Raw genomic sequence first — 24,101 nt, 5'->3', positions numbered from 1 at the left:
AAAGATTATGTCGAGTAGTAATACATTTGAAGGTAATACACATTAAATTATTTTCTTGGTTTCAAATGTTAGAATATGTACTTTCTGTATATTTCATTTTTGTATAATAAGACACAAATGGCTTTGGAGAATCATTAATGTTGGAATCTATTCTACTCAACAACTAACTTGTACTATTCTTGAGAGAAAATGTTACATTACTCCATTATTCTGTTACACAGCAAATTTTGCACAGTAATTTGCCAAAGTTTCACTGGTTAATTGTCTCTTCGATAAATGTTGAAAAAATTCAAGTTCATTGTTCCCAGAAGTTCATTGTTCTTCAGAAGTGACAGAGCTCAGCTGCCACCGCAGGCCATTTATATCTGTCTATGACCACTAGTTTTCAACTCAGATTTGAGATGTCTCCCTCTAGAACCTGGTCCCTCTTTAAAACAAAACAACAAATTTTTTAAAACACACGTTTGATGTTTTGCTGTCAAACTGCAACCATCTGACAAATATATACTTACCGTAAACTATCAGATATCCTGCATTTCTTCCAAGTCATTGCCACATTCAGGTTGACTAATCAAACTCCCTACTCTGTGGCATTAAACTAAATACCTCCCATACCCCTGAGGTATTTCCATTACTTTGCTCAAAATACTTCTACTGCTTTTCAATCCACACAACTGACCATGTCTTAGATTATTTAAAATAATTTATATGAAGCCATTCACTCCTGCCTTAAAAAAAAAAACAACTTCACAACTTCAGTTTATTTCCCAGAAAAAATATAGTTTTTTTAAAAAGAAATTTAAATAGATTAAGCTTCCAAATATAAGACCCCCTATGTCTCTCCATTATTTAAGAGATTTTTAAAGACTCTTTGATAAGTAGAAGATAGCCAAGATTTAAAATACTGTAAATCAAGGAAAACAAGATTTAGAATGCCCATAATTGAAATTGCAGACTTGCAGTTTAGGTGCAATAGAAGGGAGAACTTCTTAAGAATTGGCACTATCTAAAAGTGGAGGTACTATTTTGGGATGGAGTAGGTTTCCCCCTACAAACTGTCTTTTTTTTTTTTTTTATGCGGGGCAATGGGGGTTAAGTGACTTGCCCAGGGTCACACAGCTAGTAAGTGTCTGAGGCCGGATTTGAACTCAGGTACTCCTGAATCCAGGGCCGGTGCTTTATCCACTTCGCCACCTAGCCGCCCCCCAAACTGTCTTCAAACAAAGGTTGTGTATCTACTTGTTGGGAATGTAAAAGTGAGATTCTTGGACAGATGATTTTTGTGGCTCCTTCCTATGAAAATTAATCTTTTCTTCTAAGCAAACTTTAGATATTTTCAGTCTCAAAAAAAAGGAAGGAAGGAGAAAAGAAAGAGAGGAAGGGAGGGAGGGAGGGAGGGAGAGAGAGAGAGAGAGAGAGAGAGAGAGAGAATTACAGATGTTAAAGGAGCTGTGGGAAAACAGGCACACTGACACACTCTGGATGGAGCTGTGATGGTATAGTCATAGTCATTCTGGAAAGCAATTTAGAACTCTGTCCAAAGGGTCACTAAATTGTGCAAACACTTTAATCCATCAATATCACTACTAGGTCTATACCTGAAAGTGATCAAAAAAGAGGAACAAGTTCCAACTGTACAAAAATATTTATAACAGCTCTTTTCATAGTGGCAAAGAACTGGAAATTAAGGGGGAGCCTATCAATTGGGGAATAGCTATGGATTACTATTGTGCTGTAAGTAAAGATAAGGGGGATGTTTTCAGAAAAATCTAGGAAGACATATGGAATAATACAGAGTGAAGTGAGCATAGCAACAAAAACAATTTATACTAAAATGTCAGCATTGTTAAAATGAATAATTTTGAAAGACTAAAGAACTCTGATCAACACAAAGATCAATCATCATTCTAGAGAACCAGTGATGAAGAAGGCTACCCTCACACTGACAGAGGTGATTGATTAATATGAAGAATGAGAAAAATATTTTTGGACATGACCATCATGGGAATTTGTTTTGCTTGATTCTATTTATTTGTTATAAGGGTTTTTTCCCTGTTGGGGGAGAGGAAAAAATATAAATGCTTGATAATTTAAAAAATAAACAAAAAATGGGGCAGCTAGATGGGGCAGTGGATAAAGCTCTGGCCCTGGATTCAGGAGGACCTGAGTTCAAATCCAGCTTTAGGCACTTGAAACTAGCTGTGTGACCTTGGGTAAGTCACTTAACCCTCAATGCCCCACACACAAAAATTTTAATTAAATTAAAATAAACAAAAAAGATACCTTCAGACTCACTATGACTTGATGATAACCTTACTTTGCTGTTATTTGACTAATCTCAGTTAAATTTTTGGGTTGTTAATTTCACCTTGTAAAAACAATTCCTGTAGGAAATTAATTACCAGTGCTTATCCTTTATGGAATTTTGTAGCATTTTGCAACTCTAAAACATCTACATAAACTAATACTTCTATTTTATACTTTTAAAATTTGGATTTTGATAAATTTATCTTTAAATATGTGGTTAATATTTATTAAAAAGATATAATTAATTTTATAATGATATTTATAAGAACAGAAGCTAGACTATAAAAGACAGAATGATTAATTTATATAATTACAGAATCCTAAAGATCTCAGAGGTGATCTAGTCCAACCCACCCCACCCCAACTTATATATTAAGATAAATAGGTGGGGGCAGCTAGGTGGCGCAGTGGATAGAGCACTGGCCCTGGAGTCAGGAGGACCTGAGTTCAAATCCAGCCTCAGACATTTAACACTTACTGGCTATGTGACCCTGGGCAAGTCACTTAACCCCAATTGCCTCACTTAAAAAAAAAAAAAAGCTAAATAGGTGGGGCAGCTAGCTGGCGCAGTGGATAGAGCATGGCCCTAGAGTCAGGAGTACCTGAGTTCAGATCCAGCCTCAGGCACTTAACACTTACTAGCTGTGTGACCCTGGGCAAGTTACTTAACCCCAATTGCCTCACTAAAAAAACAAACAGAAGATAAATAGGTGAGCTGATTGTGAACCTTACTTTATCTTATATAGAAGGAAAGAAACACCATGAAATATATATATTAGAAAGAAATCACAAAGTATTCAAACATAAATGTAGGATCAAAGATTTAGAACTGGATAGGTCCTTAAAGTTTTTCTAACCCAACCCTTCATTTTATAGATAAGGAAACTGCGACTCCCTTCCCCACCAAAACAATTAAATTGCTTGCACAAGGTCATATAGATAGCTAGTGACAAAGTCAGATCTCAAACCCAAGTCCTTTAGATTTAGTCCATGAGATTCCAAATACAGCACCTGTTCTACACACCATGCCACCTCCTAATGTGAATTCCTTAGAAATCAATACCAAAAAAAAAAAAGCATCCCGAACATTCATCAGTAGGGAATTCTGGCAATCTGGATTTTACTAGATCAAGGAGCATGAAATCCTATGTGATCATCTATAACTAAATAACTTATAAGAGTTAAGTAATACTTTAATAATAGAAATATATTATAGTTCCCCCAAATTCTTGAGCTACCTCTGTATCTTATAATGATCTAGTTTCAAGTTTCCCCTAAAACATACAGAATATTCAGAGAAATAAGTTTTTTAATTAGGCCAACTGCCCAAAGAAAATGTATACTGTGTACATGTACATGAGTATGCATATGCACATATGCATGTACATGAGTATCCAAGTGCACATATACACATCTCCTTTAAATAAACTCTACTTTGCAGCAACATAGCAACAGACTACTCAGAAATCTTTATGCCCCACAAAATCTAGTCAAAGCTAATCAACTTCTTAATACATTTCACCCTACGTCCACATAGAAAAAGGATGCATTCCGACTCATAACCCAAGACTGACAGCCTATTCAACACAACTGATCATCTATGAAAGCAGCTTTTTGAGTAAACTAGTTTAGGGGCACAATTCTTCTAACGATTAAGTCTTAATAGCTATAGAATCAAACTTCTGGGAACAATATGCATTTTCCCAAGTCGGGAACTATACATGAAGTGAAGTCAAATTGAAAAATGAAATGAAATAAAATAACAAAAAATACCAATATCCAGTAGCAAAACCAAACCAGAAAACCTATCTTTTCTTGAGTGGGATGGAAGGGAATTTCTTGAAAGAAAAAAAGTATCACAAATATTGTACAGTCCTAAAAGGAAACCAAGCATCTAGTTATTATCATAAAAGTCACATGAAAAGAGAAATGTCCAAAAGTACTCAAAACTTCTTTCCCATTATTAACTGGAAACTAAAGCTAAAATAGCAGAATAGTGGCCAAATGTACACGGCTACTAGGGGAAACCATCCCTTACTTCCCATCTTCTGAGTATTACTTGAATAGCTCCCAGGTGAAATGGATGCCCATAGACCTGCTCTTGCCATCTCTGAGTTTTCAACGATTCTGTGTCCTAAAGAAGCAGAGAATTTGTCTCCTGTGAACTCTTTGACTTGATCAAAGAACAAATCTCAACATCCTCTTTTGAATGGACTAAACAACAGATGTTCACTGACTTCCAGTTTGAACCAGAAGGAAGGAAATTTAAAAAAGGATGAGCTGTTGTTATTTGTAGTCTCCATATGATCCTTGCTCTCCAGGCAGATACCCAGAGAACTAGACAAAAACCCCAACATAATGGCACAAGTATATGGTGGAAGGGGGAGATGCAGATCCACAACATAAATCATATAATACAATAAGCTTTGCTGGTATTTGGTGATCTAAAAGGTAAAAGTAATAATTATTATATATAATCTAGCTATTTATACATTTTAATTATGATTTTTGTATCACTACATCATTTAAAAGTTTTAATTATAAAATAACAATTTTACAAGAAAGTGAATAGTATAATTCCCTAAATTATAAAGAAGAGGAAAAAATTATCTATGAAGCAAATGGAAGAAATCATTGGAAGACTGATTATTATATTGTTATGGATGACAGAAAGAAATTTCTCCAAAATAAAAAGGAAAGAAAGAGATTGAGGTGAGGAAACACTTGCAATAAATATAGCTAATAAAGATCTGATATCCAGACCTTTCAAGGAATCTATATCTATAAGAGTAATATATACCCTCCCACTAGAGAGTAATGAAGATATATATTTTGAAGGGGGAATATAAACAGTTAATAAACATGTTAAAAACTATATTCTCTATTAGAGAAACACAAGTTAAAACAATTTATTATCACCAAATGCACAGGTTAAAAAAAAAGAATGAAACCCAAAGTTAGTGATGGAAAGAAGATACTTTATTACATTGCTGACTGAAAGGCAATCTAGCAATATATGAGTCACAAAATTTGTCATATACCCTTTGACAAGGCAATGCTATCACTATTAGGATCAAATCCTAAAGATATCATTTAACCTAGGTGGCACAGTGGATAGAGCACGGCCCTGGATTCAGGAGGACCTGAGTTCAAATCCAGCCTCAGACACTTGACACTTACTAGCTGTGTGACCCTGGACAAGTCACTTAACCCCAATTGCCTCACCAAAAAAAAATATATCATTTAACATTTTTCTAGAAACATCTGTATAAAAACATTCATGGCTCCTTTTGTTTTACAGATTCATGGAATCTGTTCTCAGAGGCCAACTAGTCCTGAACAAGAATTCCTTTTAAAATATCTCTGACAAGTGCTCACCCATCTTTTCCTTGAACACTTCTAATGAAAGAGAACCCACTACCTCCCCCCAGGGGAACCATTCTATTTTGGGATAGCTTTAATCTATAGGAACTTTTTCCTCATGGGAAAGTTCGCTGTGGATAGAATACATAGTTTAGATCTAGGTTTGAATTCAAACTCTGCTACTTACTACCTTAGAAGAGTCACTTCTCTCTGAGCCTGTTTCCTCTCTGTGATATAAGGGGATCATTTCTAAGGTCCCTTCCAGCTCTAAAAATTCATGATCTTATGAGCAAACAAAAATCTGTTTCTTTTCAACTTTCACCCACTGCTTTTATTTTTTCATTCTTTGATCAATTGGAACAAATCTGATCCCTCTCCTACATGACAGTGTTTCAAATACTTGAAGAGAACTATCATGTTCTCCTTAACCTTTGCTTCTTCAGTTTAAATATCCCCACCCCAATTCTATCCAATTGTCATGAATCATCATCTCACCATCCTAGGAATATTTCTCAGGACATTCTGTAGTTTATTAACACATTTGTAACAGTGAAAAACTGAAAAATTCTATTACTAATGATTAAGGAATGACTGACTAAATTTTTGATGTAGCCAATATCATGGTGACACAAAATAACAAATATCAAGAAATAAAAGAAGGAAACACCTACATGAAATTATGCAAAGCTGAATCATACCAGCAAAGACCTAGATTAAAACTACATTTTTATTCTATTAAAGCAAAAAAAAAATCAAGAGCTCTTCGTAAATACATATACAGATTCTAAGGGGAACAGAGTGATTATGTTTTTTATTATTTCCCAATATGAGCATTTCTATTATGTTATTATTTGTAAGAGTATTGGACTTGGAATCAAAAGATGTAGTTTCAAATCCCACCTGTGACACTAATTAGCTGTGTAACCACATGCATAATTTGGAACTTAAGGATGTAGAGGTAGGAGAAAAACAGATAGAACAAAATCAAAAGAAAATAAGATATGAACACAAGATCTTCATAAATCAGGGAAACTAAGATAAATGGTGAAAATATATGAAAAGGCAGCTTTCAAAAGAAGAAATGCCGGGGCAGCTAGGTGGTGCAGTGGACAGAGCACTGGCCCTGGATTCAGGAGGATCTGAGTTCAAATCCAGACTCAGACTCTTGACACTTACTAGCTGTGTGACCCTGAGCAAGCCACTTAACCCTCATTGCCTCGCCCCCCCCAAAAAAAGAAGAAATGCAAACTATCAACTACCATATGAAAGTTCTCTGAATCATAATAAGAGAAATGAAATGCAACTCCAGAGGTTCCAACTTATACTCATCATATTTGTGCATATAACAAAAAGTAAAAATGGTTAATAAAGGAAATGCAATAAGATAAGCACTGTTAGTAGAGCTGAGAATTGGTTCATTTTGGAAAAATAAATGGAATTATGCTAGAAAATTCACTAATATAAACTTTTTGATCTAGTAATTTCATTACTATTATACAGCCTAAAAGAAGAAAACCAAAGGGAGAGAATCTATAAAAATATGCAATTTATATACAAAAATATATGTTGAAAACAAAGTGGATACCTATAAAATGGGTATGGATGAACACATTATGATATATGAATGGGAAGAAATATTTATTTTTATACTGTAAGAAATTATGCTGAATGCTGTGTAATTTTTGTAACAGGGCTTTGCTATACATGTTCAAATAACCTGAGATAGAGGTACCTATGTGGGAGATGGTAGGAATCTGCTTCTGCAAAAAGATATCCTGTGTTCCCCTACCATATGGGTTGTAGCAGCTGCTTTCCATGACTGCACAGCCAGAACAGACTGCATCTTTAAAACTATCGAGAGTGGGACAGTGGGACAGTGGGACAGTGGGACAGCTAGGTGGCACAGTGGATAAAGCACTGGCCTTGGATTCAGGAGAACCTGAGTTCAAATCTAGCCTCAGACACTTGATACTTACTGGCTGTGTGACCCTGGGCAAGTCACTTAACCCTCATTGCCCCACCAAAAAAAAAAAAAAAAGAGTGGGACAGTCTCACTCTCTCTGGTAGCACTCAGGACAGCTAAAAGTCCTGTTCACCCACAGCATGGGCACCATGAGCTAAACCAAGTAGAGGAAAAGGCTATCTTTGCCTTCTCCTTTAGGGTCTCAAGAATCAGATTTGGAGTTTTTGTCTATGTTAGTTGTCTTTTTCAGTTCCAGGTGCAGACAGTAGAGTCCCTGAACCCAGGAGTCATGACAACCTTGGAGGCAGAATTCCAGGCTGGTTATTGCTGCCAGCTCAAGGGAGAATCTGAGAAAGTAGAGTCCTGGACATAAGCCCATGGGGGCTTTGGACTTGGAACTTGATGGAACCATGCCATACAGGAATGGATCCCCTTCTGCTCCCCCAAAACTAAGGTATTATAAGAGAAAATTTTGCCCCACCCAGGCAGGCAGGGGATGAGAAGGGTGTTAGTATGTTTGTTCTTGCTATATTTTTATATAGCATTTTATTATTTTCTAGTTACATGTAGAGATAGTTTTCAACAGTTCTTGCTATATATTTTTGAGGTTTTGTTATCATTTATTTGTGATAAAAGTAAAAACTGCCATACAATTGTTTTTTTAAAGTTTTAAAAGTTTTTCTTCATTTTCAATCTCTTCTCAAGCCAATGAAAAGTGACACCCCCCTTGGTCTCCCATCCTTCTCTTCTTGCCCTCTTTGAGAGTAACAAATCCTGATGTTCATTCCTTTCCATCCCTTCCCCTCTCCAATTCCTGGGACTGGTCTTGATATATTTATTTATTTATTTTGGTGAGGCAATTGGGGCTAAGTGACTTGCCCAGGGTCACACAGCTAGTATGTGTCAAGTCTGAGGCCGGATTTGAACTCGGGTACTCCTGACTCCAGGGCCAGTGTTCTATCCACTGTACCACCTAGCTGCCCCCCTTGCTATATATTTTTTAAAATTTTTTTGTAGGGCAATGAGGGTTAAGTGACTTGCCCAGGGTCACACAGCTAGTAAGTGTCAAGTGCCTGAGAGCGCATTTGAACTCAGGTCCTCCTGAATCCAGGGCCAGAATTCTTGTTATATTTTTAAAAGAAAATATTCCTTTGTAAAAGCTCACCTGGCCACTAAGTGTTTAAGTGTAACTGAGGTAAAGGGGACTCCTAAAATCAGGGGAACACAATCAGAAGGGGCTTGATCTTATTGAGAATGTCACAAACTCTCTTAAAGGTGCTGGGAAACCCTGAGCGAAGGGTAAAATATAACTTACTTGGCCTTCTATATTACTTGACCATCTATATTATGATGACTGATCTTGGCCCTAAAGAAGAAATGTACCTTTTTCTTTTTCCTGGAGAAGTATAGGTACAAATATTGCACATGCTATTAGACATAATTAGACACATTGTTAAATATGTTGGTTGTTTAGATGACTCTTTTTTCCTTTGTTACAAAGTGAAGGCTCACTTGGGGATGGGAGTGGAATAGAAACATGTATATACAGAAATGACTGTTTTAAAAACAAAGGCATAAATTAAATTTTAAAATTCAGAAAAACTTGTGAGAATTTATATGAACTGATGAAGAGCAGAGTAAATAGAAGCAAGGGGAAAATTTACACAATAGCCACAATAATGAAAAGGAAAACAACTCTGAAAGATGTTAGAATCCTGACCAATGCGGTGAATGAAAACTAGCTGGAGGCAAGGACTGCTTTCATGTTTAGATTTATATCCCCAATATCTGGCACAGTGGTTGACATATATTAAGCACTTAGCAAATGCTTGTTGATTCCATTTAGTTGATTAGTACTGATTTCAGAGTATTCCTAGCAAAACATGCCGCCTTCCTCTCAGCAGAGAGAGTGAACTATAAGGGGCAGAAGGAGGCCTACATTGTCAAATATGGTCAGTGTCTTGTGTGTGAGTGTATCCCTTTATGCTACAAAAAGATAAGAGACAAAGAAAAAAACAAAGACAGAGACAGAGACAGAGAGAAAGGATGAGAATGAGAACGAAATTGAATTCAAGGTATTTGGGCTGAGATAATCAGAAGAGAAGTAGGAAGATTCTAAGGGAGGAAACTAGGTTAGTAACCTAACAAACCCTGGGGATAAAGTATCTTACTTATAAAAGGGAGAAAACTAGTATAACAATATAATGGAGGGGGGCAGCTAGATGGCACAGTGGATAGAGCACTGGCCTTGGAGTCAGGAGGACCTGAGTTCAAATCCGGCCTCAGACACTTAACACTTACTTAGCTGTGTGACCCTGGGCAAGTCACTTAACCCCCATTGCCTCACTAAAAAAACAAACAAAAACAAAAAAAACCCAATATAATGGAGGAAAATATAAACTTAGAAACAACAACTTTAAATGTGAAAGCCTCAAATTCCCCATTGAAATGTCAGAGAATGGCCAAATGAATAAAAACAAGGCCTAACAATAAGAAACACATTTAAAATATAAAAACGTATACAGAGTGAAAATGAAGACCTGGAACAATCCCCCAAATAAACAAAAGATGCAACGATGATTTCATATAAGGCAAAAATAAAAGTTGAAAATGAGGACAGAGATAAAGAGAAACTACAATAAGCATAAAGTCACCATAGATAATCAAATAGTACCATTTTTTTTTTTTTAGTGAGGCAATTGGGGTTAAGTGACTTGCCCAGGGTCACACAGCTAGTAAGTGTTAAGTGTCTGAGGCCGGATTTGAACTCAGGTACTCCTGACTCCAGGGCCGGTGCTCTATCCACTGCGCCATCTAGCTGCCCCAACCATTTTTTAAATATATGCACCAATAGTATATCTTTATTTTTGTTTGTTTTTTGGGGGGTTTTTTGAGGGGCAATTGGGGTTAAGTGACTTGCCCAGGGTCACACAGCTAGTAAGTGTTAAGTGTCTGAGGCCAGATTTTAACTCAGGTACTCCTGAATCCAGGGCCGGTGCTCTATCCACTGCGCCATCTAGCTGCCCCACACCAATAGTATATCAACTGAGGTCTTAAGGGAAAAGCTAAATGAACTGTGAAAATGGCTTTGAAAATAATCAACAAGTATTAATTAAGTACCTACAATGTGACAGGCACATTGTGCTAAACACCAGGGAGAACAGTTATTGGTAAAGCCTACCAAATCTGAGAAAACTCAGTGGTTGAAACTTTTTAAGTACACCTGTGATTTCATCAGTGAAGGAAGTGACCCCGATCATTGCATCGATATTTTCTCAGGCAACTTAACTTCCTAGAAACTAGCCTTGTGACATAAAGATTAAGTAATTTAACCATGATCACACAATTCAGTCTGTATCAAAGACAGAACTTGAGACTAGGTCTTCCTGACTCCAAGGCCAGGCTCTATCTACTATAGCACACTGCCTTTGATGGGTAAAGTGACTTACCTTAACTGTCATTTATGTTGAACTTAGGCTATATATTATAGCAGAACTACAATTATAGTAACTTACATTTATATATTATCACACAATAATTGTAGAAAACTTTAATATTTTTTCAGATCTGGGTAAATCTAGCAAAAAGATTAGTTAAAAAAAGGAAAACTATAGAGATGATCAGATATTTGGGAAACCAAATTACCAAAAAAAATTTTAGTGAAAAAGGTGAATTCATAACAAATAGAAAGGAAATAAAGGATTAACAGAAACTACTATACTATATAAATACAAGAGATATCAATACAAATTTATTTCATAAAAAATAAGCCATTGAGGGCAGCTAGATGGCGCAGTTGATAGAGCACCGGCCCTGGATTCAGGAGGACCTGAGTTCAAATCCGACTTCAGACACTTAACATTTACTAGCTGTGTGACCCTGGGCAAGTCACTTAACCCCAAATTGCCTCACCAGAAAAAAAATAATAAGTCATTGAAAAGCTACACAAAGCATAGCCAAGTATCATCAATACTTCCTAAAGGTTTGTTGATGAACAGAACCATTAGCCCATATGCCAGAAAAACTGAGAAATTAAAGGAAATGGATTGGTATTTAAAGGAACAAAACGAGATTCAAGTTAATAAAAAAAAAAAAAAAGAAAAACACAAAAACCTGAAATAGTCTAATCTCAAAAAAGAAGAATTGAACAAGCTATAAATAAGCTACAAAAACCTCATCTGGATGGATTTACAACTAATTTCATCAAGTATTTAAAGAACAATTAATCACTGGAAATGCTGGAAAAATTATTCTCAGCAATAGAGAAAGAAAACATTCTACTAGCCTCCTATTATGTAACAAATATAGTACTGCCACAAAAAGCAGGTAGGGAAAAAAATCAAAAAAGGGAAACATAAATCACTATCACTAATATCAATGTAAATATTTAAATAAAATATTAGCAAAAGGATTGTAACAATATAGCTAATAGATCATTTACTGTGACAGTTGGATTTAGAGCAGGTGACATTAGAATCTGCAATATTAGGAAAATAATTAGCAACAAAAATCACACGATGCTGATAAAGCCTGTCATAGATGTCTTTGATTAATTAAGTACTCATTTATGTTAAAAAAAAAAAAACAAACACATAGATATGGAAGACTCAATCTCTAATATAATCAAAAGTGGCTAGGTGGCACAGTGGATAAAGTACCAGCCCTGGATTCAGGAGGTCCTGAGTTCAAATCTGGCCTCAGACACTTGACACTTACTGGCTGTATGACCCTGGGCAAGTCGCTTAACCCCCATTGCCCGTTAAAAAAAAAAAAAAGTACATATTTAAAACCAAGTATCATGTGCAATGAAGAAAAATGGAAGCTTGCCAAGTAAGCTAAATTCCATTTAAAATAACCATAAAATGAATAAAATCTAAGGTAACTGATGCATCAAAAACATAAGGGACTTATAGAAATAAAACTACAAAAACTCTATACAGAAATAAAAACAAAGATATTCTTTGTTCATAGCTAAATTATACCAATATAATTAAAATAAAGTCACCTATATTAATCTATAGATTTATTACTACACCAATCAACTTACACCAAGGTTACTTCATAAAAGAAAAAACAAACAAAACAAACAAAAAACCAAAATAACAGAATTCATTTGGAGGAAAAAATATCAATAATTATAATGGAAAACTGGGGCAAGGTAGGACTAGGAATAAAGACAGATGAGTGTTTCCAAAAATGAAATTATATTACAGATTGGTAAAAATCAGTTATTTGGCACTGGTCAGCAAAATAACAATAGAAAAGTGGCTAAAACAATACATAAAAACAAATGAGCACAGTAGTCCAGATATACCCCAGAACACAAACTATTTAGGGAAAGACTCCATAGTCAACATAAATTAGTGGAGGAAAAGGTGGAGGGTGGAGGGTAAGAGAGAAGAAGGACAGAATTACAAACCATTAACAACCATATGAAAGAATGTTCCAAATGACGAATAAGAAGAGAAATGCAGATCAAAATGAATTTGATTCTTCACCTCACACCCAGCAAATTAGTAAAAATGACCAAAGATGGAAATAGTCAATGCTGGAAGGATTGTGGAAAGATAGGCAAACTAATACATTGTTGGGAGAGCTGTGAATTCGTATTACCATTCTAAGAAAGCAATTTGGAATTATTTAAATAAAATGGCTATAATTTGCATCTTCTATGTTTCAGAGATTCCAATGGTGGACATATGTCTCAAGATTATTGATAAAAAGAAAGGCCCCATATATATAAAAAATATCTATTGCAGCACTTTTTGTGGTAGTCAAAGAACAGGAAATAAAGTAGATGTTCATTGATTGGGGAATGAATAAACATTTTATGACACATGAATAGAATGGAATTATCCTTGTACTGTAAGAAACAACAAACTATATGAATAAAGAAAAATGTAGGCAGACTTACTTGAACTAAAACAAGAGATATAAGCAGAGACAAGAAAATAATACACATGATGATTATAATAATGAAAATAGAAAGAACCACAAAGCATTTAATAAGAACACTTTTCCAGAGGTGATGAGTCCATCTTATGGAACACTGTATATATTGTCAGTATTTTTAATGTATGGATTTGTTTTATTCATTTTTATCTCCTTTTTTCTTTTTTAGAATTATTTGTTTCTATGGAATAACTGGGAAAGGGGAGGGGGAGTGATATTTATTTGTATTGTATATTTGTAAAAATTAGTGTAGAAAATGAGGGGTGGTTTGGCATAAAGTGGGCTTAGAACAGCATCTTACACTATACAGGACAATAAACTCCAAATGTATAAATAACCTCAATATAAATGGTCATATCATTTTTTAAAAAAGTATTTAGAGTAAAAGGAAAGGGGGAAGCTAGGTGGCACAGGGGATAAAGCACTGGCCCTGGATTCAGGAGGACCTGAGTTCAAATGAGACCTCAGACACTTGACACCTACTAGCAGCGTGACCCTGGGCAAGTCACTTAACCCTCACTGCCCTGAAAAAGAAAGAAAGGAAGGAAGGAAGGAAGGAAGGAAGGAAGGAAGGAAGGAAGGAAGGAAGGAAGGAAGGAAGGAAGGAAGGAAGGAAGGAAGAAAGGAAGAAAGGAAGAAAGAAAGAAAGAAAGAAAGAAAGAAAGAAAGAAAGAAAGAAAGAAAGAAAGAAAGAAAGAAAGAAAGAAAGAAAGAAAGAAAGAAAGAAAGAAAGACAAATAAATAGAGTAAAATGAAAGAGTGTATCTTTCAAAGCTAGGGCAAGGGGAAGAATTCATAACCAGATAAGGGACTGAGATCACAAAAGATAAAATGGACAATTTCCATTTAAAAAAATTATTAAAATTCTGTTCAAATAAAATCAATGTAGAACAGATAATAAAAGCTTTAGGTGGAGGGAGGGGTTTGCATCAAGCAAATAAGAGCAGCAGCATGGAATCAGAAAGATAAGGGTCTAAATTCTGCCTCAGACAAGTATTAGCTATGTGATTTCATGTAAGTCATATAACCTTTCTTGGCTTCAGTTCCTCATTTGTAAAATATGGGGGGGGTTAACTTGATACCCTTTAAAGTCCCTTTCAACTTTAAATCTATGATCCTATGATCTGAAGCATCTCTGATAAAAATCTGATATCTAAAGTGTATAGAGAATTGACACAAGTATATAAGACAAGCCAATCCCCCAACTGATAACTGGTCAAAGGATATAGCCAAAGAGTTTTCAAAATTCAAAATGTAAACAATCATATGAAAACAATGCTACAAATGATTAATAAGGGAAATACCAATTAAAGTAATTCTCATGGATCACTTCATACCCAACAAATTCACAAAAATAATTAGACAAATAAACAATATTGAAGGACTTGTGAAAAGATGGATACACTGTTGGTGAAGTCCTGAATCAGTTCAATAATTCTAGAAAACAATTTGGAATTATGTGAGAAAAGGTACTAAATTGTCCATATTCTCTGATCCCTCTATTTAGCACATACCCCAAAGTCAACAAGAGAAAGGCCCATCATAGCATTACACTTTGTGGAAACAAAGTGATGTCCACTGATTTGGGAATGGCCGAACTAATTATTGTACTTGAATATTCTGGAATCTTTTTGTTCTGTAAGAAATGACAAAGAAAAAGAATTCCAAGAAAGATGGAAAGAGTTATATGAATTGATATAGAGAAAAGAAAGCTGAACTTGGAGAGTAATATATGTAATGATGACAATAATGTAAATTATGACAATTCGAAAAGATAACAGAATAAAGCAAGGGCCAGTATTGGTTCCAGAGGGCTTTTTTTGGAACATATTTCCTTCTTCTTGTTAGAGAAGTGGTAAGTCTGTGGATACAGAATGTTACATATACAGTCAATTACAGTCACTGTATCAGGTGTCTTTGCTTGCTGGTTTATTAGTATTTTATTCTGGTTCTGTTACTAAATAAGGAAGGGTTCTATTGTGAGGCAGGTTGATATAGTGAAAGGTGTGCTTTATTTGAGTCAGAAGACCTAGTTCTAATACTCATTCTTTCAACCAACTGTGTTACCTCAGGCAAGGGACCTACCTAACCTCTATGGCCTCAGTTTCTACAGCTAAAAAATAAGGGGGTTTGCCTAGATGACCTCTAAAGTCCCTTCTGGCTCTAAATCTAAGATCCTATTAGGAGAAAGGCCATTTTGGGAAGTTATCATGATGTTTTAAAAACCTCATCAATAAAAGGTAAAGAAATAAAAGCAATCCTTTTGACTCTGGGTGAATTTTTCTTTTTTTTAAAGTTAGGCAGGGCAAAGACATCCTAATGCTGTGAGATCTCCCCCAGCCCTACTTTGGCCTGCCTGTCATTTGATGAATTCCATGAGACCAACACAGCTTTCTTTACAAAAGTCAGCAAACATGCTGCCTGAAACATTCCACAGGGAAAGTTTTCACCCTCACAGAGATTGCCCTTCTGCTGGGTTGTTACAACAAAGATATTAAATGGCTGCATACACTGCCATCTTTAAATAAGAACTCAAGCCAGGTAATAAATCTAAAAATGTTTCAAAGTGCCTAATGAGATAATCTTTAACAGACCTCAGGGAAAAGTCTGAGTGCTTGGGAGGAGTTGGGAATCCTACTATATACTCACTACTATATACTTAAACACAGTCATTACTCATTAGAATTAGAGAGACCTTAGCAATCAGAGCATCTAACACACATACATTTACAAGAAGTGAAATGACTTGTTTAAGGTCACTCAGTTAATCAGTAAAAGAGCCAGGAACAGAATTCATTTCTTCAGATTCCTAATCCATCCAGTGTTCTTTCAATTGCTTCACTATGGGGAGGATTCACTTTTCATATTTCTTTAGGTCAGTGGATTAGGGAGAAGCCCCAGAGTCATCCAAAATAATGAACATCTTCTTAGGGAGGAGGGAAGGAAAAGAGGTGAAGGAGAATTATTCAAGCCTGGGTAAGGAGAAAAAGTAAAACACATCTACCTGGGAAAAAAGCTACGAAAGTTACCACCTTCCATTCTTTAGCAAGAGATGGGGATGACAAGAGAAAATAGATCATTTCAACTAAATACAATTTAAAAGTCTTTGCAGGAACCAAATCAAGACTGTTAGGTTAGGAAGGGGAACCGTCAAATGGGAAAAAAATCCTTGCATCAAATGTCTCTGCTAAAAGTCAGAAATACAAGATATATAAAGCATTAACAGATATTTAAGAACAAGAGCCAACATCCAACAAAAGAGTAGTGAAAGTCCGTGAACAATTTTCACCAAAAGAACTCAAACTGACAATAAGCACATGAAAGATTTCTTCAAATAAATAAAAACAAGGGAAATGCAAATTAAAACAATGCTGAGACTTCATCTCACACCCACCAAGTTGACAAAGAAGACAAAAGGTAGAAATGGTCAAGTCTGGAAAACCTGTGAGACAACAGGAACCTACTTTTGTGGAACTGGGAACTAGTGCAACCATTCTAGAAGACTTGTGGAATTATGAGAGAAAAATCTCTAAATTCTTCATATTTACCTTGACCCAGACAACCCACTACTGGGGACATACACATCAAGGAGGTCAAAGACAAAAAGAAAAATCCCATATAAGCCAAAATATTCACAGCAGCACTTATTGTGGTAGCAAAAAGTGGGAATAAAGAGTGTCCACTGATGTGGGAATCACAAGACAAATGAATGTGATGGAACAACACAGTACCATAAGAAACATAAGGAATTCAGAGAAACATGGAAAAATTTATATAAACTGATATTCTGAGTAAAGTAAGCAGGAGTTGGAGAACAATATAAACAATGACTGCAATAATTCAAATAAAACATTTTATAAACAAGTCAAATACTAAGTAATTATGATGAATCTTGACCCCAGGGCTGGAAATGAGGAAATATATCTTTCTTTTCAGTTGAAAGGTAAAGGACTTCAGGTGTATAATATGGCATATACCATCAGATGTGGTCACTCTAAGTTAACCTCAACTTTTACTTTGTTACTAGAAAAGACACTTGAGAAGGAGTGGGGGGAGGAGAAGGGTAGAGGACATATATCCAGAAATGTGTGTGATATAAAAACAAGAGGCTCCAATCATGTTTATTTAACGAGAATTATAAAGACAGTTTGTAAACACTGAATAGAAGCATCATTTTAAGGGTATTTCCTCCCATCAATTTTTCAGTACATTAGCTGGACCATCAGAGTATTAAACTATAATAATATAATATGTATGGAAAACTTGGAATTGTGGAAAACCCTTCAAAAATATTTATTCCCAGGGGTGGCTAGGTGGCACAGTGGATAAAGCACCGACCCTGGATTTAGGAGGACCTGAATTCAAATCCAGCCTCAGACACTTGACACTTGCTAGCTGTGTGACCCTGGGCAAGTCACTTAACCCCCATTGCGCCGCCCCCCCAAAAAAATTTCCCATTTATTATCCATTCATCCTTAGATCACAGAATGTTAGACTTGAACATGAATTTAGAGATCATGATTTTGAACCCTCTTGTTTATCTTTACTTTGCTCCCTACCCTGATAATTACAACACTAGCCAAATGGATCTCATGTTCTTCCACGCTAGATTGCTAGATTTTTAAGTCTCAAGATTCCAATAGAAGTATTAGGTAACCAAGCATGGTACCACAAGGACTAGTCTAGGCATCCAGTCCTGTCCTGGATGACACTGTAAATGCTATCAGTCTCACTATGGGTGCCTTGAACTAAAGCTTAAGTAATGTTGCACCCAAACAGGTACATTGATAAGCATATTTCTTAGAGGATGAGGAGGGTGAGTGTTGACAAAGGGTGAGGTGGGGGGCTCTAAATTGACACATTCTTTCCAAAAAGCAATCTGCAAATATATTACAAAAAAGATAGGGGCAGCTAGATGGCGCAGTGGATAGAGCACCGGCCCTGGAGTCAGGAGTACCTGAGTTCAAATCAGGCCTCAGACACTTAACACTTACTAGCTGTGTGACCCTGGGCAAGTCACTTAACCCCAATTGCCTCACTTAAAAAAAAAAAAGATAGAAAACTGCTCATGCTTTTTGACCTGGCAGGTTTTGTTTTCTTTTGTTTTGGGGGGTGGGGGGAGGGGGATAGTCTCCAAGGGAATAATCCAAAAGAAAAAAAGAAGCAATTTGTACAGAAATGGTGTTTAAAAGAGTCAAAAATTAAAAACAACCCAAATGTTCAGCAACAGGAGAACAGCTGAGTAAACTAGGGTACAATAACACAATAATACACATGATCTCTTTAAAATGACAAGCATAAAGTCTGTCCATCACAGAGTGATGGATTTATGACTGGAAGGAACCACAGAGATCATCTAGTCCAACTCTATCATTTACATATGAGAAAACCAAGTTTATAGGGATTAATTAGGTGACTTGCCTAAGGTCATACAGGTATAAAAAGCAGAGTTGGGATTTGTACCAAGCTCATCTAACTCCAAATTCAATCACAGGGAAATATTTTGTTGTTGTTATTCAGTCAGTTCAGTCATGTTTGTCTCTTTGTGACTCCATTTGGAGTTTTCTTGGCAAAGATCCTGAAGTAGTTTACCATTTCTTTCTCTACCTCATTTTACAGATGAGGAAACTGAGACAAACAAGGTCAAGTGACTTGCCCAAGGTCATGCAGCTAGTAAGTGTCTGGGGCTGGATTTGAATTCTGATCTTCCTGGATCCAAGCCCAGGTCTCTATCCACTGCACCACCTAACTGCCCTAGAAATATTTACTGCATATGAAATAACATTAAGGAAAAAAGCAGAGCAAAGGATATAATATGAACAAGGATGACAACTATGTAAATATATTCGAGATTTGAAGATAAGAGAATGCGGAATAATATAAAATTTAGAATTTAATGCTCCTTAGGTTCTTTCAGGGGCCAAATAGGGAGAGAAAAGTAGGGAAAAGTTGGTTAAGTTCCTAAAATTGAAAATGTATTCATTCTCCTAGTCAAGTAAGTGAGGACTATGAAAGCCAAGTCAAAGCCTGGAACTTCACCACTCCACAGCCTTGTAACAGTCCCCATAGGATGAACTTCTTGGTGAAATCTGGCAAAAGTGAAGAAATGAAAGTGAACCTATCCTTTGTCGCCATGTCATTCCCTGAAAATTCAAAGCTTACTATAACACCTCCCCCGCCCCCCCCCCCATGCTTACGCTCCGTTTAGTTCCTGCAGAGCAAAAGTGAGTATTTGAGCCGTTGTCTGATCTCTTCGGAACAAGGATCTCTCTCTCTCTCTCTCTCTCTCTCTCTCTCTCTCTCTCTCTCTCTCTCTCTCTCTCTCTCTCTCTCTCTCTGTGTCTCCCTCCCTCTCTCTGTTTTTGTCTCTGTGTCTCTGTCTCTCTGTGTCTCTCTCTTCCTCTGTCTCTCTCTCTCCCCCTCTCCCTCTCTCCTCCATCTCCTTTGTCTTTTTCTCCCTCTCTATCTCTCTTCTATAAATCTATCTCTCAACACCTAAAAAAGACACAAGAACTAGGGCTGGAAAGATGGAGATGAGACAGACCCCTGTCTAACCAGAGCCTAACCTCATTTCCTCCCTCCCCCACGGAAGGTAATAAAAGGATCCAAGAGAAATCCTCACCTACTTCTGCTTTTTCAATTCTAACTTCCAACCGTGCTTAAGAGATTGTCTGTGTATGCGTGTATCTAGTTTCTCCCAGACATTCAGTAAAAAGAAAACTGCTAGTCTTCCTCTTTCAAGCCAAACTTCCTGTTCAGTCTTCTCTCCGAGCTCATCTTAAAACAGCTCCCCGCCTCAACGGGACGCGAAACGAGAGAATAGCTATTGCTTTCAGAGTTTTGAAGCTGTGGTCCCCGAGAATGGAGGGAGGAAAGGAGAGGAAGGGAAATGGAGAGAGAGGAGAAACCCTTTTCTGCCAGATCTGAGGGGGCTGGACACAGCCCCTTAGTGAGTAAAGGTTTAGATGGAAACGCGAAAGGGCGGGGGGAGGGGGGGGCGGAACACGACCGTGCCAGCCTCCCCGCCTGGGGTCGAAGGCTGCTGTCTGAGTGATGGAGGGTGCCCTCCAAGCACAAGCCGGAGAGCTGTTCCCTCTTCTGTCAAACTTGGGCAGTCGTTCCCATGGGCACTACCCAAAAACACACCCTGCTCTCCCCTCTGGGCGCTAAGCAGCCCACCCCGTTTGCACAAAGCCAACTTCGTGGCTCGGATGCGGGCTCCTTGCAAGTCCGAGATCCGCCTGCCAGCCTTTGGCACTCCACTCCCCCCACCCCCCGCCCCATGCCCGGTGCGCTGGAGGGCTCCGGGAGCACCCGTTTACCTGAAGGCGGCCGCTTTCTGCTGAGCCTGCTCACTGCCCGGTTAAACATCTCCAGCTGCCGAGGCTAGACCCGGAGCTGCGAGGAGCCGAGGCAGCAGTGGCAGCCGCGAGAGCTGGGGAAGAGCAGCAGGAGGTGGAGCGTGCAGCGCCCCAGCCGGAGTGCGAGGCCCCCACCTCTGGAGGCGCCGCGTGGCGCGCTCAGTGCGCGGCCGGCCCACTACGCGCTGCGCGCGCGGGGGCTCTTCCCGGGCTCCCCGGCCCCCCTACCCCCGCCCTTGGCTTTTCCCGCGCTCCCCTTTTCTCCGCCGCGCTCCCCCTTTCTCCGCCGCGCTCCCCCTTTCTCCGCCGCGCTCCCCCTTTCTCCTTCGCGCTCCTTCGGAAGTGTGAGGGTGGCAGTAGCAGGTTGAAACTTAACCAACCCCTCCCATTAGCAGCCTCTCTCCACTCTGCCTAGTGATAGACCTCGTCAGATTGCAATGCTGCCCACCCGTGCGATGCTGTGGCCAGGGCAAGGTGCAGCGGACAAGAGCTGGCGGAGGGGAGAGGGAAAAGCGGGAGAGGAGCTTAAGAAGGGTGTGGGCACTGAAAGAAACAGAACTCCAGATGTTGAGCTGCTGCTGCTGCTGCTGCTGCCGCTGCTGCCAAACGACACTGGAATAGAGTACCATTGTCCCGCCCCCATCCTCCTTGAGTCTTCCCGAGGGGGTCCTGAGGAGGGGTGGGGGAAGACAGCTCTGAAGTCCTGACACCTGTGAGTCCACTCTCTGTTCCGATTGGTCGGAGATTAGCAACTTCTGCCCTATTTTAAATCTCAGGTTATGTATATAAGAATAAAAATTAGGAAGGAACCCTATTTAGAGTACTATTACAATCAGGCTGCTAAACTGTTAAGCCAAGAGATGTGAGTATCAGTCAAAACAATTACGAAATGATCTAGGACCTCCGGGGTATCTTTTGACTTCTTGGGGGTGGGGGGTTGGGGGTGGGGAATGGAAGGACGGGATTTAGTTTTCTCCATAAAATGAAAGAATTAGACACGATGATCTTAAAGATCTCTTCCAGATCAAAAATACTATAGGTCTTCCCATTTCTGTAGTATTCGTTAGGATCTGTTATAAATGTCCTTATCTCTGTCTCCTTAATCCAATTGTGTATTGACCTCCCAGCTAAGAAACACCTTCTACCAATGCAGATAGCAGCTGCTCCTCAAGGAATATTGGATAGAATCCCAGACTTGGAGTGCAGGAAATGTGAGTTCAAAACCTACCTCACATACTCTCTAACTGTGTGACCCTGGGCAAATCACTTAGCCTCAATTTCTCCATCTGTAAAACTTGAGCTTGAGAGAATCAATGAGACTATTTTTTTTTGTTTTTTTTACTGAGGCAATTGGGGTTAAGTGACTTGCCCAGGGTCACACAGTTAGTAAGTGTTAAGTGTCTGAGACCGGATTTGAACTCAGGTACGCCTGACTCCAGGGCTGGTGCTTTATCCACTGCGCCACCTAGCTGCCCCCAATGAGACTATTTTTGTAACACGCTTTGCAAATCATTAAATACGTTCTATCTTTGTATCCCCAGCGTTTAGCACAGTGCCTCTTACATAATAAGAACTGAACCAATTTTTATTTATTGGAGACGTAGGGAGTTTTGCCTGGAAGCCTCGAAAGGTTCAGTAACTTGTCCAAGTTCGAAATACCAATAAGTGTCCGAGATGGGAGATGAGCCTAGGTCTTCCTGATTGGTGTGCTGGCTCTCTAATTGATCACCATTCTTCCTAAAAGTTATTTTTCTCAAATACAGTATTTGCATTTGCCTTTTCCACCTCTCTCCTCTCGTATTCCTCCCTACTCCCCACTCCACAACTATAGACAAGCATTGAGAAGCAGTAACTTTACATTCCTATAGAAATGGAAAATTTGCAAAGTATCCTTTCATCAGATCCTCACAGCAACCCTGTGAGAAACAGAACAGTTATGATGATCCCCATTTCACAGATGAAGATGCTGTTGCCCAGGGAGGTTAAGAGACTCTTTTAGTGTATCACAGAGCTCTTCAAATACAATGACACTTCAGTTGCCAGAGTTTGATGACAGAGGATCCAGGTTTCCTGGCTCCTTGTCCATTGCTCCTCATCCTATTTTATGTAATGGGTTGTTTTTTAAAAGTATCTTGTTTTTATTAGTCTTTTGTCCTTATATCAAATTGTTATGAAATACCTCCCTCCCTCCTTCCCCTTATGTTTTAGACAGATCAAATTGTAATTATAAACAACCTTTACATATTGTATCTTTTGGGTGGGGGCTGGGCAATGAGGGTTAAGTGACTTGCCCAAGGTCACACAGCTAGTAAGTGTCAAGTGTCCAAGGCCTGATTTCAACTCAGGTCCTCCTGAATTCAGGGCCAGTGCTTTATCCACTGCACTACTTAGCTGCCCCACATATTGTATTTTTTATAGCCACAATGTCAAGCTGGTGTTGCAAAGAGAGGAAAACCTTTGTGCAAGTCCCACCTTTGATAAACTGGCTCTATGACTGTAAGCAATTCATTTCTCAGTGCTATGAACAACTCTAAAAACTAAGTTGTAGGAAGGATGCAGACCCTAGAGGGAGCTTCCTTACCCTGGAGTTCCTTATACCAATGAAATCACAGGTTCATTGCCTACATTGTGCATACTGTTTTTAAATGACAGTGTATCCATGCAACCAACAAATGTTTACTGAATATTCACCATATTCTGAACATGGTACAAAAATAAATGAGGGGGGCAGCTAGGTGGTGCAGTGGATAAAGCACCGGCCCTGGATTCAGGAGTACCTGAGTTCAAATTCTGCCTCAGACACTTAACACTTACTAGCTGTGTGACCCTGGGCAAGTCACTTAACCCCCATTGCCTCACAAAATAAATAAATTAATTAATTAATTTAATTAATTAATAAAATAAATAAATAAATGAGTCCCTGCCCTCAGGATCTTCAAAATAATAATAATAATAGCCATTCAAATAGTACAAAGTGTTTTGGAAGTTAGAGGAGAGAGACATAATATCCAACTTGTAGACAGGAAGGACTATGTTGGGGAAGACTTTATAAAGAAGTGTGCATTTGAACCTGGCCTTGAGAGATGGGGAGTATTTGGACACAGGGGATTGAGAAGGCAAGGGAAATTGAGGCAATAGGAAAAGCCAGGCAGAAG

At 38.2% G+C, this 24,101-nt stretch overlaps 1 protein-coding gene across 3 annotated transcripts in view; it reads right to left on the bottom strand.

The window, feature by feature from the left end:
* The window catches only part of RGS10 (regulator of G protein signaling 10), a 74,791-nt gene extending 53,662 nt beyond the window's left edge, over positions 1-21,129 (bottom strand). The window contains exon 1 of one of the 3 annotated variants that reach the window (XM_043986383.1): positions 20,908-21,129. In XM_043986383.1, the coding sequence (XP_043842318.1) occupies positions 20,908-20,956 (49 nt within the window). In that variant the 5' untranslated portion in view covers positions 20,957-21,129. Of the gene's footprint in view, positions 1-4,345; positions 4,474-20,907 lie in introns of those variants that run through there. The other 2 variants (XM_043986381.1, XM_043986384.1) reach the window with 2 other exon arrangements.
* Positions 21,130-24,101: the final 2,972 nt, after the last annotated feature.

Source organism: Dromiciops gliroides, chromosome 2 (genome assembly GCF_019393635.1).
Source record: "Dromiciops gliroides isolate mDroGli1 chromosome 2, mDroGli1.pri, whole genome shotgun sequence".
NCBI lineage: Eukaryota > Metazoa > Chordata > Mammalia > Microbiotheria > Microbiotheriidae > Dromiciops > Dromiciops gliroides.
This window is presented reverse-complemented; position numbering and strand designations above follow the sequence as displayed.